General features: G+C 49.8%; 1 protein-coding gene across 5 annotated transcripts in view; it reads left to right on the top strand.

Moving 5' to 3' along the window:
* SMURF1 (SMAD specific E3 ubiquitin protein ligase 1) overlaps positions 1-17,288 on the top strand; it is a 106,585-nt gene that overhangs the window by 77,949 nt on the left and 11,348 nt on the right. For 3 of the 5 annotated variants that reach the window (XM_059155630.1, XM_059155629.1, XM_059155631.1), the window contains exons 4-12: positions 1,443-1,576; positions 1,738-1,803; positions 3,033-3,108; positions 4,570-4,811; positions 5,525-5,609; positions 7,154-7,300; positions 8,057-8,255; positions 10,183-10,286; positions 16,768-16,882. In XM_059155630.1, coding sequence (XP_059011613.1) covers positions 1,443-1,576; positions 1,738-1,803; positions 3,033-3,108; positions 4,570-4,811; positions 5,525-5,609; positions 7,154-7,300; positions 8,057-8,255; positions 10,183-10,286; positions 16,768-16,882 — 1,168 coding nt within the window. Of the gene's footprint in view, positions 1-1,442; positions 1,577-1,737; positions 1,804-3,032; positions 3,109-4,569; positions 4,812-5,524; positions 5,610-6,245; positions 6,324-7,153; positions 7,301-8,056; positions 8,256-10,182; positions 10,287-16,767; positions 16,883-17,288 lie in introns of all 5 variants that reach the window. The other 2 variants (XM_059155633.1, XM_059155632.1) reach the window with 2 other exon arrangements.

Genomic DNA, 17,288 nt, shown 5'->3' with positions numbered 1-17,288 from the left:
AAATAAAGGCCATAGTTCAGGTCCTCTGTATGCTGTTTTGTTGTTGTTAATCTTTTCCAGTGAAAGTCTAAACTTGGTTGTAGAGCTTTACTTTATTTATTTTTAAAAAGATTTTATTTATTTATTTATTTGAAAGAGAGCGAGAGAGATCATGAGCAGGGGAGAAGGGTAGAGGGAGAAGCAGGCTCCCTCCGAGCAGGGAGCCCAATGCAAGCCTTCATCCCTGGACCCTGGGATCAGGACCTGAGCCAAAGGCAGACATTATTAATTAATTAATGTATTATTTTCGGCACGTCTGACTGGCTGAGTCTGTGGAGCATGGAACTCGGGATTGTGAGTTCGAGCCCCCCACGCTGGGTGTAGAGATTATTTACAAATAAAATCTTTTAAAAAATGCGTTATTATTCATACTTACTATGCAAATGTATTATGTATATTTCCATCTTTTAAAATCCCATTTTTGGGTGCCTGGGTGGCTCAGTGGGTTAAGCCTCTGCCTTCAGCTCAGGTCATGATCTCAGGGTCCTGGGATGGAGTCCTGCATCAGGCTTTCTGCTCAGCGGGGAGCCTGCTTCCCCCTCCCGCTCTGTCTGCCTCTCTGCCTACTTGTGATCTCTCTCTCTGTGTCAAATAAATCAATAAAATCTTAAATAAATAAATAAATAAAATTAAACCCCACTTCTTAGTACAGGTAGATTTTCTAGAAGAGAAAATATCGTTTGGTATGGTTGAATGTCTCTCAGCCTATGCAACCATCAGAGAATTTACCTTCGTTCCTAAGATGGATTGCACTTTGAAAACCGCTGTTTTACATCCACCTCCATTTTCGTGTCCCTGCTGAGAAAATTTCATCGAAGGAATGTGGAGTGATTCTTGGTTTCGTAGGATACGGATTGCGCTGAGTTTGGGTGGGATGTTTAGGAACTGGATTCCAAGACTCACTGCAGTTACACTCAAGAATCCCAGGTGGCTTGGAGAGGGGTGGTCACTCCTTGTCCCGAAAGCTGCCCTCTGTGGTTGACTTGCACGGGCAGCAGCTGGGGTGTAATGTCTGGTTAGGGCTCTGTAGTGTGCCTCGGGTGGATCTTTGGGTTTGTAAGGCCCCTTGGTGCAAACTGGTATTCTGCAGTGAAGCCTAATTGGTGGGAATTTATGAATCCTGCGGTTGTCCTTTGGAGCTGTGCAAATACAGCGAGTCTCTGTCCTCAGATTATTGTTACGATGCAGTTATGTCCATTTGCTTCTTCTATAACTGGCTGGAGACCTCTTCCCACACCATCGATGTGAGTCGATATGTATTTATTGAGTGCCCGTTAGATGTGGACCAGAGGGCCCCCATCGTGTTCAAGGGGCTCTTCTGTACCAACAGGTCCATCAGATGAGCTCTCAGTGGGCTATCCTAACTCAGAAAGACAATTAAACCAGAGTTTGCACATTTTCAGGTATGTCGGCAAAACGGATTCCATAACCATCAGCGTGTGGAACCACAAGAAAATCCACAAGAAGCAGGGGGCTGGCTTTCTGGGCTGCGTGCGGCTGCTCTCCAACGCCATCAGCCGATTAAAAGATACCGGATGTAAGAACCAAATGCTTTTCTGCCTCTCCATCCAACCGAAGAAGGCTTATGAGGCATCTTTTTTTTTTTTTTTTTTCCTTTTGAATACTGAAATACACAATTCCTGCCTTCCTCCCTAGTTAACATTTCCCTGGGTTAAGTTTTGAATTGTTTGTTTGCAGACCAGCGTTTGGATCTATGCAAACTAAACCCCTCAGATACTGATGCAGTTCGTGGCCAAATAGTGGGTAAGAACTTTCTCATCTGTATAAAGAGATGCTTTTACAGACTTTCACATTCGGCGCTTCCTCACCGAGAAAGCACACGCAGGCACTGACAGTGGTGACTGATGTCAAAGGACAGGCCACATCCGGGGCCATCTTTTCAGCACTAAAAACGTTCATCTTGTGTGGTTTTCTTATTTTATCTAATTCCCTTCATCCTGTCATCCCAAGTTGAGGACCATGACTAGGCTCCCAAAAGATTTCAGGTTAGAATTTCAAATATCATTTGAAGCACCTCATTCATGGACGATTAATTTGTCAATGTCTCTTCCAAGGCACATGATAAGAAATGTGGCCACACATGCGAGGGCCAAGAACTGGTTTCTTCAGGAAGACCTACTGTGTGTGTGTGTGTGTACAAAGCAAGGATGACTTCGGAAGACGTCCACGTAATCGGGATTTTATAGAGTTAGGACTGAACTGTGGAGGAGGGAGAAGAATGAGATATGCTAAAGTTACAAGTGTTGGCAAGAGGTATCCCGTTGGAAGCGCTTTCCCTGTCAGGTGGCTTGTTCTGTTATCCGCCTCATTTTATTAGTGTTTTAGGGTAATTCCCACGTGCATTGCAAGGAGGTGGAGAAAACCCAGCAGTTCAGCAGCATACCCGAGTGAGTTAGGACCCCAAATCTTGCAGGCACTGTCTTTGAAGAGACTTGACTCAAAATAAATGAACAGGTGGTTACGCATCCTGAAAACTGTCGTAATGAGAAAGTTCTCACTTAATGCTTTTCCGTTTGTGATTTCTTTTTCTCCGGGGAGTGGTGTGCCGGGGGAAAAAACGAGTATCTAGAAGCAACGTTATACGTGTGTTTGTTGTTCACAGTAGGGATAGAGGATAAATATTTAAATTCATCTAGACTTTGCAGATACTGGAAGCGCTCTCTGTGTCATTAAAGATCTTCCTTAAAAATGAGGTAACTTAGAGGAAGCGACTATTGTGAATCTGTTATCTTTTATGGGGCGGGTGAAAACGCAGCACCCCCTTCTCCGCATTTCCCAGGACTGTTCCAAGCGGTTCGCAGAGTCAGTGCTTCATACTGGAGAGCCTGGCAGTAGATACGTTTCTGTGTGTACACGTGCCTCGCTTTGTGTAGTAATAGCGTACGGAAGTTACACATTGGCAGTGGCTCACTGTGTGACAGTTGTATGAAATGCCGCTGGTTTCTAATGCAACACGTTCTTCTCTGTTTTAGTCAGTTTACAGACACGGGACAGGATAGGCACTGGAGGCTCCGTGGTGGACTGCAGGGGACTGTTAGAGAACGAAGGGTACGTATCCCCGTGGCCGTGCCCGCTCGCATCTCTGCAGCCCTGGGCTCTCTTCGTCCCTGACTGTAGCCTTTGCACCTGCGTGCTGAGCGCGTGGCATGCAGGAAAGCACTTCGGGCTACAGGCCGGGTTTCCCTGTTTATAAAGGAAGCTGTACAGATGAGTGGCACCATGCCCGCAAGATTCCTCGGGATCCAATTCAAAGAGGTTTTCCCTGGCCAGAGATGGGAGTTTGAGCATCAGTAAGAAATATAACTACAACAGACAGGAACACATCAAATATATGAAAAATTCTCAACATGACACTGAACAAAAAAAGCTGTGAAACACTTAAAATTTTAAAAACGCTATGGTCACTGTCCTAGTTTTGTGATGCCCAGGGGCCTTCATGGAGCTGGGCAGCAATCATTAATAGTTGCTAAAATACCACCAAAGAGAGGTGATCTGACATTGACGTAGCTCTTGGAAATCCGGTCGGAGGAATGAGCCGACCTCCCCTGCGGGAGGGCACAGAGCAGTGTCCAGAGGGGGCGCTCGGTAGAGTGTGGGCGACTGCGCCGTCTTGGACATCTGTATCACAGGAGGAATAAATAAAAAGGAAGAGAATCTACAAATTAATAATAAAAGAGATTTAAGAGCCCTATGCAGTGTGGGGACCTCTGTTAGATCCTGATTAATGACTGGAGAAATTTGGACACTGGTGTTTGATGATATTAAAAAAAAAAAAATCAATGCCCCTTTTTTCATTTGTGATCATGGAAAAAGTCCTTATCTTCTCGAGATTATATGCTGTAAGGATGAAACGGAAACACGCTGGGATTGGTTTCAGGATAATCTAGCAGAGAGCAGAGGAGTAGCTAGGAGCTGGCTGTTGTCGTAGCTGGACGATGAGTCCGGGGGGCTGGCAGGGGTGGGCCGTGGAGGCAGTCTCTCAATTTGTGCATGTTTGAAAGTTTTCAGTGTAAGATGCTTCTAGAAACTACTTGTGAGGGGAATAGCCTATTAAGGTAAATTGTCTTCAGAATTGTTCGGGAGGTAGAGATGTACGCTCGAGAATACTTTAAGTCGGTGCAGTGCTTTACATAACCGCGAGTTCTATTATACAGTAAAGTAATGAGGGAAATGGAGTATTTGGATTTGATTTTAAAGCCAGAAACATGAAATCTCACTCCACGAGCTCCTTAGAGCGCAAGGTCGGGTTATCAGTCGTTCAGCTCTCCCCATGCCCGCATCCTGCACGTGGCCTCAGTCGTGCTTCCCGCAGGGTTCCCCTTGGCTGCTTGTGGGTCTCGAAGAAATCTGTCTGTTTAAACAGGACAGAACGAATTTCCTACATCTGGGTGCTGGGCGCATCTCTGTGGAGGGAAAGCCCAGTAACAGGTGTGGGGGCTCCGCAGTCAGTTTTTAGGTGCTTGTCTCGGGCTGGGGGCCCCATGCGCGCTGTGCTGCTCTCCTTTCTAGAACCGTGTATGAAGACTCGGGGCCCGGGAGGCCACTCAGCTGCTTCATGGAGGAGCCGGCCCCGTACACAGACAGCACCGCTGCTGCTGCGGGGGGAGGGGACTGCAGGTTCGTGGAGTCCCCGAGTCAAGATCAGAGACTCCAGGCGCAGCGACTCCGAAATCCCGAGGTCCGGGGGTCTCTCCAGACGCCTCAGAACCGACCCCACGGCCACCAGTCACCAGAACTGCCCGAAGGCTATGGTGAGAGACTCTACCCCGCCATCCCCCTTAGTAGCTGCCGTGGCTCCTTTTGTTGTGACTCGTCCGTGCCCCGACTGCCCGTGTGGCAGAGCCGGGCCATACGGCGGCTGTGTCAGAATAAGGACAAGTAAAAAAGGTGGTGATAAATCGTGAATGTGTCAGCAACTGCTCTGCTCTCCCAGTTTAGCAATCGTGTGAACGTTTTAGGCAAATGAAGACTAAAAAAAAAATATATATATATATGCAAGATGATGCGTGGGCTGGATGGGTACGTGCAGCACACAGTGGCGTGAGCGTGGGAAAGCCTGCGCCGGGCATGAGGGAAAGGGCGCATCTGACCGCCCTGAGCGGAGAGCCCGGGGAACGAGGAAGGTATGGAGATGCGCAGAGAGTAGCAGACGTGAGAGTGGCCATTGGTGACTGGGCTCAGGCGGAGGGCAGTGCCAAGGGGGCTATGTGTCCTGTGCTTTGCGGGCTGTGGCCGGGGAAGGGGCGCACCGCTTCGGCGGGTGGGAGTGGGCCGAGCCCCCCGGACAGCAAGTACGTGCAGGGCTTGGGACACCAGCCGGGCCGGCGGAAGCTCCCCGCTGCCCCGTGTCCCTGTGATTCAAAAGAAAACCAAGAGGAGGCTTAGTTAGGCTCTGTGCCGTGAAGGTGCTTTGACAACTGTCCTTGGACTTGACCCTCGCTGCCCCCTCTGGTTTCTCGTGCAGAACAAAGGACAACGGTGCAGGGCCAAGTTTACTTTTTGCACACACAGACTGGAGTCAGCACGTGGCACGACCCCAGGATACCAAGGTGGGTTTTCTAGAATGGCACGGTCAGAGCCCTTTCTCCAGTAGTTTCGGGGGGACTCCCTCTGTCTCCCCACCGGCCCTCTGCTGGATGGTAGCACCCCTTGGGCTGGAAGAAGTGTGGCAGCGCCGAGAGGGGGAGTCCCAGGGTTTGGACGCAGGCGCTCTGGGTTGGAGTCCCAGCTCTGTTGCCCCCTTCGGACTCCTCTCGGTAACCGGGTCGCTGCTGTTGTCACACAGCTGCTGCTGTCCCTGAGAGAGCAGGATCTTGAAATCAGATCACGTCACCGGAAAGACCCTCGCCCCTAGGTGAAATCAAATGTGCTCTTGCTTGAAAATCCAGTGAGCCCTTCAAGGCGTGATGCTGTCATTTTCAACAAAAAATAAACAATGGATGAATGATAGGAGAGGCAGGGTTTGCTTCAGATCATGGGGGCCGGGGCGGGGTGGGGGTTAGTGAGTAGCGGCGTGTTTGAAACAGGTGGATGATGAGTCGGTAATGGTCCGAGTGGGTTATTCGTTAATGGTCTCTCTCTACTGTTGTATGGGGTGAAAGTTTTCCATAAGAAGACATGACAGAGGAAATACAAAGACTCTATCACCCTTTCTCTCTCCTACTTTACTGTCACTATTGCCTCAGTCCCTTGGGGACCATTCCTGGGGGAGATGAAGCTTTTCTATACGAATTCCTTCTACAAGGCCATACATCCGAGCCCAGGTCAGAGAGACCCCTGCCCTTCCCCCATCCCATCCCCGAGTTAAGTTTCTTTTTTTTCTTTTCTTTGTTTTGCTTTCTTTTTCGAAATTCGTTTTGTTTTAGAATAGCATTACTACCTAATAATATTTTTAGTAATGCTCGTTTCCTTTCTATTCATAATTCGTTTCTTCTGAGAACAAGCTTCCCGTTGCTGACTTTCTGAGTCTCTGTTGAATTTAAGATTCAGGATCTATAATTAGAATGGAAATATTACCTGCAAATGAATGAGGTGTCCCTTTAGTATCCACTGTGCTAATTAGACAAGCGACCTGGTCAATGATGTTGTGCCCCACCGTGACTGGACTGTGTTGCGGTCACTGACCACAGGGCTGGGATCAGAAACACTTGTGGCACGGAGCCCAGTGGAGCCTGAGAATGCCGATTCCGGGCACACCTGCTTAGAACTGAGAGATTTCGGAGGCATGTTAATATGCCTCTGTGACCTCGGAGCATTTAATTTAGCTTGTAAATTCAGAGAGTTTGAGCTACTTCCTGCTACTTGGCCCTCTTCAGTGTAAGAAATGCTGTTCCCCGGGTGGACCAGGTTCCCCATCACGGCTACAGGCTCTGAGGGCTCCGTTTTTGTCTCTCGGGTGTTGCTGCCACCAGCAGCGCACAAGCCTGGACTCGGTGGGAGTGTGGCCTAAGTAGCTACGTGACTGCCCCTTTTTAGTGGAACGGAGCCACGACCGCGTCGATCGGGGTCTCCTGTGGCACCTCTCGCTGAAGTTTCGGTCTTCCGCCTCCACACACAGACGGACAAACCTCTCTGTTATCTTCCATTTTGGTAGAGACCTTAACAGTGTGAATTGTGATGAACTTGGACCACTGCCACCAGGTTGGGAAGTCCGAAGTACGGTTTCGGGGAGAATATATTTTGTAGATCATAATAACCGAACAACCCAGTTTACAGACCCAAGATTACATCACATCATGAAGTAAGACTTTTCATAAAATCTTTGTTGATCTCTGACATTTATAATTTAATGTTTTCTACTAACAATTCTCTAATCTACTGCGTTGTTCGTGGAGAGTAAGCGTTAAGTAAAATAAAGAGTTGTAGACAAGTGCATGATTCAGACTCCCAGGTGAGCTGCGAGCTGTATCGTGGCCACCTTTCCTTGACGGAGCCTCAATAAAACTCACCCCGAGAGGGCAGTCTGTACTCAGTACAGCTCCTTTCTTGAAGCTTCCACACACAGCTCTCCGAGGGAGTGTGTGGCCCTTAGAACGAGGGACATCGAAAGGAAGCTTCTCCTTAGTGCTTGCTCGTCACCACCTGGAGGGGCTGCTGCAGCCTGAAATGCTCCTCATCGGAGCCTTTTCCTGTGCCCGTCATTCCCGGACAGCTTGGAACTGGGAGTTACCCTTGGATCCCATGTTCAGGGTCCCGGGTTTGTTGTGTCCTCCAGAACGTAAGAGCCCATGTAGCTCTTCTTGTTGACAGCTGCCCTTGGGGGCAAAACCTGGACTAGACAAATGCCCATCCCTCTTCTAGTCCTAGTCCTTGATTTTACTGGAATTTTATGAGTGGGCTTAGAAATAACATGGTTATGTTAGCAGAACATTTTTTTCTCGAAGTTCTGTGTAATGACTCCCGGTTGCTCGGTGCGGGGGGGTGGGGTGGGGGCATTCCTTACGGCTCCATTGGCCTTTACTTGTGGAGTGACCTCGATGCTTCTGTTCTTCTCAAGTCACCAGTGCCAGCTAAAGGAGCCCAGCCAGCCGCTGCCATTGCCTAGCGAGGGCTCTGTGGAAGACGAGGAGCTTCCCGCCCAGAGATACGAAAGAGATTTAGTCCAGAAGCTGAAGGTCCTCAGACACGAACTTTCACTGCAGCAACCCCAGGCGGGTCACTGCCGCATCGAAGTATCCAGAGAAGAAATATTTGAGGTATGGAATTCAGTGCGACCGGCAGTGAAGCATAGACTGTTCGACCCTGTAAACAGACAGTGAGTTCTTCTTTCTCGGTGGTGTTTCGGGTCTTGATTTTTTCTTTTCCTTTTTTTTTTAAGATTTTTTTTTTTTTATTTCGGAGAGAGAGCAGAAGGAGGGAAGAGAGGGGAAGCAGGCTCCCCGCTGAGCAGGGAGCCCCACGTGGGGCTCGATCCCAGGACCCTGGGATCACGACCCAAGCCTAAGGCAGACGCTTCACCCGCTGAGCCCCCCAGGGACCCCTTCAGGTCCTGATTTTATTACTCCGCGAATTGCAGGGCTTTTTCGGGACCAATGGGCACAGAGAGACTGTTTTCTCCTTTGGTAGGAGCTGAAAAGCTCAAGAGCTTCTGACGTGAAAATAAAGAGGTTTATGTGGAAACCAGTACTGAGTGTTACTGTCCGTGCTCTCCCGTGCTCTGTGATGACATATTCCCGCAGTCTGGGTGGTTTCTCACAACCAGGCTTCCCTTCTACTGCCTTGCACGGAGTTTCACCCAATGGCTTCGCCTCCCCAGAGAAGCTTAGTGGCCAGGTGGCCACCAGATTTTTAACGTGTTTTCTGGAAACCAGAAGATGAGGCGGTTCCTTTAAGGGTTCTGTCCTTCATGCAGCTCTCTGGTGGGGTCAAGGCCACTAAACAGGCAGGACCCTCTCGCAGACAGGACCCTTTTCTCAAGGAAGGTAGTCGGAAGGTCAAATCTCAGCGATGTGCAGGCCTTATCCTGCCTGCCAGGGGAATCACAGGCAGAAGTGATCAGAGGAAAGTGGATAAGAGCTGAACTCAGATCCCCCCTGGGCTGCAAGGTCCGGCCTGTGGGGAGCCCAGTGGCGTCTTCGGGGTGATGGGTACTGAGGAGGCGCCCGGGGCCACGCTCAACACCCGTGCACAGCCGGTGTTGGGCGAATAGACGGATTGGCCAGAATGGCCATTGAGCCATCGTAAATGGTTGCCGGGGAGAGAAAAGCGCAAGTTACTGACGTGTTGCTGCCAGCGCGTGTCCACTCAGCATCCTCTCCCCCTCTTGGGATGCTGAAGCTTGAATTACATTAAATTTAAAGCATGAAAAGATTCTCAAGTGCCTTAATCATTGAAAATATCTGCATTTAGCTAGTTCCACTCAAAAATCTGAATCTGGGGGAAGGCTGGGCTGGCCACCTGTTCTCTGTGTTTTGGGTAAGCTACTGTGTGTGTCTTATTACTTAAACCTTTTTTTTTTTTTTTGCTTTTTTGACTCCAGAAATCCTGTGATTCTTCACCTCAGATATAAAAACAGGCTCAGAATTCATTTACTGTTCAGATTCTCTAGGGACGTCTTTATTTTGGTTAACATACAGAAGTTGGGATGCCTGGGTGGCTCAGTTGGTTGAGCGTCTGCCTTCGGCTCTGGTCATGATCATCGAGTCCCGCGCTGGGCTCCCTGCTCTGTGGGGAGTCAGCTTCTCCCTCTGTCTGCTGCTCCCCCTACTTATGCTCTCTCTCTCTGTCAAATGAATAAATCAAATCTTTCTTACAAATATGTAGGTTGTTCTTAGTATGGCCACGTTAAAGTTAATTTGGAGAACATGGACTCTAGTGAGGATGTATGTTTGCTCTTAAGCCTTCAGTAATTGTGCTGCAAATGGGGTGTGTGTGTCCTTTTGGTGTGGCGTCACCAGGCGCAGGCTGCCTTATTCCTGAGGGAGACTCAGGGAGATCAGGTGACAGGCGCCACTGCATACAGGACACCAGAGACACCAAATCAACACTTTGAATGGAACCAGCTCAGACTTGGGTGTAAATGCACGTGCACCCTGGTTGGGTCTCCATCACCAATAACCTGTCCCCTTCCGTAACTGTAAATACACCCATTCTTCCCTCTGACACTGTCATTTTGCCGAGCAGGAGTCTTACCGTCAGATCATGAAGATGCGGCCCAAGGATCTGAAGAAGCGGCTGATGGTGAAGTTCCGGGGAGAGGAAGGTCTGGATTATGGCGGAGTGGCGAGGTGAGGAGCTGGGACAGCCCCGCTTGCTGCTGCACGGGGCTCCGCGCCCCCGGGACGGGAGGTTTTTCAGAGGTGCTTGTCCTGGGGCAGTCCAGACCCCCTGCGTGGCCTTCAGCGCTCCTGGGATCGAGGCAGTGTCACAGCCACCAGAATGCACGTCTCCTTTGCCCTGAATTTACTTCTTAGAAAGACAGATTTCAGCTTTTCAGCCCCCCTCCCCACCCCTACGTCATCCGGGAGCTCCAAACCTGAAACACGTGGGACATGCTTTTGAAATCAGTCCGGGAGCGAGGCAGTCAGCCTTGCTTTTCCCAGGAGGGGACTGTGGGGCACTGGTGTCAGAGGAACTCTGCAGAATGATGCGATGGTCAGAATCATTCATGCAAGCGATCTTGAAAATAGAAGAATGAAAAACTGCTATTTCCCATCCTATGTCTTTACACCTTGGAGACAACTGCCTTTTCTGCGCTTTTAACTCTCTCTCTTACTGGGTAATTTTATGTCACTAAACCGGCCGAGTTCAGACATTCACGACCTGTGGTCATAGACACAGATGGGCTGGGGAATTCGTGCCTGTGCTGAAGGCCCCGTTTAACACTCACTTCCTGGTTTGTGCTGTCGTCATTTGGAGACCTTCCTTCATTGTCTTTGTAACTCAGAATAATGTCTTTTCTTCCTTTGTTTAAAAAAAGATTTTATTTGACACAGATCACAAGTAGTGGGAGCAGCCGGCAGAGAGAGAGGGAAAAGCAGGCTCCCCACTAGCAGGGAGCCCGATGCGGGACTCGATCCCAGGACCCTGGGATCATGACCTGAGCTGAAGGCGGAGGCTTAACTGACTGAACCTCCAGGCGTCCCAAAGAAAACAATTTTCATTCAGACCTTTGAAGGCATTGCCGTCCTGTCTTTCAGCACCTGTCATCACTGGTGACAACCTGATTTTAGTCCCTCCTTCACCAGAAGTCACTTAGGCCCATCTAGGACCGCCCATCATCCAGAGTGTTCTGCCTTTTTTTTTTCTCCCCCTTCCCGTCCTTACGTCCTGCTGCCACGTCACCACCGTCATCACTCCCTTCTCCTCTTCGTGTGTTGCCCTTGTCCGGCAAAACCTTGACCCTGAACAATCCCATCCGGGGGCTGCCGAGCCTCTGCTGAGCGGGGACAGGTGGCCGGGGGACGACGCCGTCCACACCGCTGGCCTCTCCACACCTTGGGGACACCCGACCTTTGCCAGACACTGTATCCCCTTCCTGTCTGTGCTTTAAGGAAGCACTAAAGGCGAACAGAGCAAAGTAGAAAGAAAAGGAGGAATTCCAGAAGCAACTGCTCCTCCCTCGGTCACTGACCCCTGCTCGGTTCCCCTTGCGGCAGAGCCCTCGCAAGGGTCAGGGTCGTGCAGCTCCCGGCCCCGCCTCCGCATCTCTCGCTTCCTCTCCACACCCCCTCCCTCCCTCCCCGGCACCCCTTTCTGCCCTCTGAAGCCCCTTGTGTCAAGGTCTCCCCTGGCTGCATCTCTGCAGACCCCGCGATGCCTCCACGGCCTTCACCTCCCCTGGTCTGTCAGCAGCACCTGGTGTCGTCGGTCCCTCCCTGTCCTCAAAGCTCTTTTTCCACTGGGTCCTGGGCCACCACTCTCTCTTCATCTGCCTCCTGGCAATCCCCTGTCGGTCCTCACCCCGGAGCATTGGCAGCCCCCAGCTTGGTCCTGGGGTCACCTGAGTGCACCCCGGGTTCTGTCTCTGCTCCTATACCCCACTGTACCCCACTGCTCAGTCCCCTCAGCACTGCACCTGTTCGCCCTGGGCTCTTCTTAGGGATTTGTAAAGCCTCCTGAGCCTAATGGTCCCAAATCTCTGATGGCGCCCCTCATACTAGCTTCTCGTTTCTCCCCAGCCACTGCCTGGTCACCTCCCAGAGCCCATCCACCTGTAGTCAGTCCTCAGCAAAGAACCCTGCGCAGACCACCGGTGGCCCCTCTGGCTCCCCAGCTCCCCGCTTGGGCTCCTGTCCTCACTCCTGAATGCGTGGTGGCTGCTCCCCACCCCCCATGTCTCACTGTCCTGCACAGGCCACCATCAGCTTTCTGGAGGCTCTGCCAGTCCTCCCCGGCCCCAGGCTCCCAGCCAACCCCCCAGGTGCCCCCAGGCCTCCCCCCTCCGGCCGCCGCGCGCTCTCCGTGGCCTGCCTAGGCCTTTGCCTGGAGTGTCCCGAGGTGTCCTATAGCTTGTTCCCTCCGTTCTCTGGGGTCTGCTCACAGGGTAACCCCCTGCCCCAGCGGAGTCCTTCCCCAGCCCCGAGATCCCGTGCTCCCCCGGCCTGCGTGGCCCGTGTGCTCGGGGGCTGTGCAGCTCTCGACGGGTCCGCCGAAGCCGCAGCTTCTTCCCGCTCGCGGTTTCCTCGCCCTTGCCTTGCTCCGCTCTTGCTGACGGGCCCCTCACTCCGCGCCGGACTCTCCTCACGCGAACAGAAGCGGTGGCTCCGAACGGTCTAGTTATTTTTACCTGCTCACCTCTGAGTTGCTTTATTGCCATACACTTGACGCACAACGTGACCTTCGTCTCCGGCGGGCAGCTCAGTGTTCTGGAAACACCTGGGCTCTGCTCACAGGTGTGGCCGCCACCTGTCACTGCATGGCGAGCGCCCCCCACGCCACGGCCTGTGACCCGAGGCTGCGCCTCTCCTCCCCGTGACGGCCTCAGTCCCTCGCCCCCCGCCTCACCGTTCCGTGGCCCACCCCTGGCCCCTCATGTCCCGCAGCCGTGCATCCGTTCCCGTCTCTACGGGTCTGTTTCTGCTTTGTTCGTTTGGTTTGCGGTATTTTTTGGATTCCAAATATAAGTGAAATCACAAGGTATTTGTGTCTGACCGAGTTCGCTTGGCATCATACCCTCTGGGTCCGTCCGTCCGTGTGGCCGCGAGCTCCCGTCCTTCTGCGGATTCACATGCCCACATGTACGTACATCACAGCTTTCCCCGTTCGTCTGTTCGTGGGCACTGAGGCTGCTGCTGCATCTTGCCTATTGTCAATAATGCGGCTACAATAATGCTACTGTAAATAAGCCGAGGAGCGCGTAAGACTTTGAATTAGTGTCTTCATTTTCTTTGGGTAAATACCCAGTAGTGGCATTACTGGATCACATGGTGTGCCTATCTTTAATTTTTGGAGGAACCTCTGTACTGTTATCCCCAGCGGCACTGTCTCGCATGTTTTTATTTTTTTTATGGTATCGTAACATACTCATTTATGGATTCCAGGGTAACAAAATATGAAATGAGAAAAATTCACTTTTAATCTACCATCTGTGATGGAGTTTTCACAGGACTGACTCTTCAAGAACACCCCTATAATGTTTGCTCTTGTGAAGACGGTGTTTACTCATTACCCATTAATGTCGAGACTCTACCACGTATTAGGCATTAGGGATACGACGGAGAACACAGTGATGTGTTCTCTGCCCCCGTCACCCCTTCCAAGTCCTCATCCAAAGGCGTTCTCAATCTCATGAGGTACAGACATTAATAAAAGAATTACACAAGTAATTCTAAAACTCCAGCTCTGGTAGAGGCTACCGAAGAGGTCGTGCTCCTGTGAAGATGTGTCTTGGGAAGTCGGGACAGGATGTCACATGCTCCCCACTTAGGGCAGGTTCTCAGCCCTACAGCAGCTACCCCAAGAGAAATTATGTTCTGATACACATTCTAAGTGGTTTCATTTGGTTTCTGGGTAGAGCTGGGATTTTTTTTTTCAGGAGCCAAAAGAAAAGACATTGAAAAGCAAGGAGTCCCGATCTGCCCTGTAGCCCTGGATGGAATCAGTCCCCCACCTACTTCCCACTGCCTGTCTCTCTCTCCTCCTACCCTTTTGCCAAGTCCGACTGGGAGAAAGGCCGCAGAAAGGCATGCATTCGCCTGGCATGAGCTCACATTGGCACCAGCTCTCCAGGGGAAGCCATTTTTCCTTTCAAGACCATCCCAAGGTTCGTCTTGAACTTGATCTTGATTCTAGAAACCATCTTTCTTTTGGCAGTGTCACTTCTGTTTGCCCTTGATAACACAAATTCTGTCTCTAGCTAAGAGGATTAGGCTTTCTGTCTTCCTCCATAGCGGAGAATCTTCCTAGTTACACGTTCATATCTGCCCCAACAATTTAAATCAGACTGCTTGCATTTTCTTTATTTCCTTTATGGTCTCAGAAATTCGGTGTCCTGAACTGTTCCAACCTACCGTCGTTCGTTTGCGTGGCTGGTACTACATATTCCCAGGCACACATGTGAATAGCTTGGTTTCGTGTGCTAGGAGTTCTCTTCCTTCCGCGTGTCCTGTTTTTATCAAGTCTTCCACACGGAGAGGTCTTTGGCGAGCCCCCCTTGGTTGACACCGTGCTCTAGTGGGAAGAGCACTGTGAGCCGTGGCTTTCCTGCCTCCTGTTGGGTCTTGTGTTATTTCACCCCTCAGATCCTTCCTCGTGTCTGTAGGGGATCAGATCTATCTCAGAGAGCTTTAGAGAGATTTAAATCCCACATATGTGTGTCTGCCTTCATTATCTGGTTGATGAGAATCAGTCTACACTTACTTCCCCAGTGTTTGGTACCGAACCATTTCCTGTACTGTTAAAAAACCCTTTTGGCTGTATAGTTAGCTCTCCCCTTACCACTTCCTTAACATCCCTAATACGCCTCCCTACCTCCGTGCGTGACTTGGTCAGAATGTTCGCTTGTATTTTAATCACTTCCTGTCTAGACAGTTGCGGGTCCTTGGCTTTGGAAAATGACTCTTCTCAAACCCAAACTCTGAAACTTGGGGAGGAATCCAGGTCTTCTAGTTGGAGAATTCTGCCTTTCTAGTAAAGAATTTTGTTAACATTTGGAGTCTCACTGCTTCTGGCACTTCCTTTCTGTTCTTTTGAGTTTGATACATAATTTTGTTGTGGTCTGATTCTTTTTTGTGTACTCTCCCAGTTTTCCTGAATTATTTGCACGTGCGCTTATCCTTTCATAATCTTTCTCAATTCTCTGCCTTTTCTATTTGACAGAGTAAGAAATTCCAGAATAAAACTTGGGTCTGTTTATCTTAATGAAATTTATTCATTTGAGAGGAGTTTTGAATAAAGAAGAAAAGGGTCTTTGTAAGAAGTGGCACAGGTGCTTGGGTACGGGTTTCCCCGGATTTTCCCCAGATTCCTCCGGATTCTACTGAGAGTGCTTGTTTTGTTTGTTTCTGATTTGGGGCTTTTTTATAATGAAATGATTGGAATATATAGGAATTCTGAAAGTAATTCATTCTTAAATATCCCAGATTTTAGAACTCTTAGAATTAATCTTATTAAGTATTAAGCTTGCTTTTTAAATTATAAAAGCAGCAAATGTTGGGGTGCCTCGGTGGCTCAGTCGGTTAAACGTCTGACTCTTGATTTTGGCTCAGGTCATGATCTCAGGGTCTGGAGATCAAGTCCTGTGTCAGGCTCCATGCTGGGCATGGAGCCTGCTTAGGATTCTCTCTCTCCCTCTGTCCCTTCCCTACTCAAGAGTGCACATGCTCTCTCAAATAAATAAATGTTTATGGCAAAATATAAGAATTCAGCAAAACAGAAGATTATGAAGGGCAAAAGTTATTCTTAATCCATCTCCCCAGACTGTGAAATATCTTCTCCTCGCTTAAGTGTAATAACATGTTATAGTGGAAATTGAAGAACTTTCTAGAAAGAAGCAAAAGAAGACTGCAGATGCCCCAGAATGTTTTGTTTTTTTTTTTTTAAAGATTTTATTTATTTATTTGACAGAGAGAAATTACAAGTACACTGAGAGGCAGGCAGAGAGAGAGAGAAGGAAGCAGGCTCCCTGCCGAGCAGAGAGCCCGATGTGGGACTCGATCCCAGGACCCTGAGATCATGACCCGAGCCGAAGGCAGCGGCCCAACCCACTGAGCCACCCAGGCGCCCCAACCCCAGAATGTTAATTCTCAAGTTAACTACTGTCAGCGCAAATCGTCCCCCTCTTTCTCTTTGCTCTTTGTAGACAGCTTTCCTGTTTTGTGTGTATGTGCGCACGCGCACACGCTTTTTAAAATAAAACTAGGATCTCGGTCCTTCTTACAGTACATTTGTCTGTTACTACCACAGCACGAGCGTCATCACCCGAGATGTGTGTCTCTGCACAGTAGCAGAGAGAATTTTAGCTGAGGTGCAGGAAAGCTGACCAGGTAGCTGTCGAGAGGACTGCCTCGAGGAGGCGGTCCTGACTCGGGTCAGTGCGGGTCTTCCTCAGCTTCCAACCTGTGCAGGGTCAGGGCCAGAAAAGCCATTATTTCTCATTCAGCCAGAAGCAAGTTGTTCCTTCCCAGTCTGTGCTAGGCCCCTTCTCTCAGAGCAGGGTATCCCCACCAGTGGGGCCTTCCAGGACACAGGGAACCCGTCTGTCTGGTAAGACCGAAGACCGGACGTTCTCGCACGTATGAAATGCCTTTCCACTGTTCTTGTTCCTAGGGAGTGGCTTTACTTACTGTGCCATGAAATGTTGAATCCATATTACGGACTCTTCCAATATTCTACGGACAACATTTACATGTTGCAGATCAACCCAGATTCCTCAATCAACCCCGTAAGTATTCATGAATGGAGAAGGGCAAATTGGAACATTTTAAAAAATGGATTTCCAGGTTTGGTCTCTATCCTCGGTCTGTTCGATCTGGACTTGCTCGGAGTCTGTGGTAAACAGACAGCAAAAGGCCGAGTGGGAACCAGATTAAGGGGAATGATTTCTCTCCCAGGCCCGGGATCACAGGGTATGTTAATTTCAAAGACAGCAAGAGTGAAACTGAACTGCTCGGACTACTCAGAGCCCTTTTTCGCCAGTTGAGGGAACCAAGGTCGGAGGATTTGCTGATCATGTCATTCTGAGACCTGGGCTATGAAATCCATCTTCTCCCAGTCAAAATTAGAATTTTCCATAATTGGTCTTGTGGCCAACAAGTGTGGACACTTTTAGCGGCTCGTTTGAGAGGAAA

Source organism: Mustela lutreola, chromosome 17 (genome assembly GCF_030435805.1).
Source record: "Mustela lutreola isolate mMusLut2 chromosome 17, mMusLut2.pri, whole genome shotgun sequence".
NCBI lineage: Eukaryota > Metazoa > Chordata > Mammalia > Carnivora > Mustelidae > Mustela > Mustela lutreola.
This window is presented reverse-complemented; position numbering and strand designations above follow the sequence as displayed.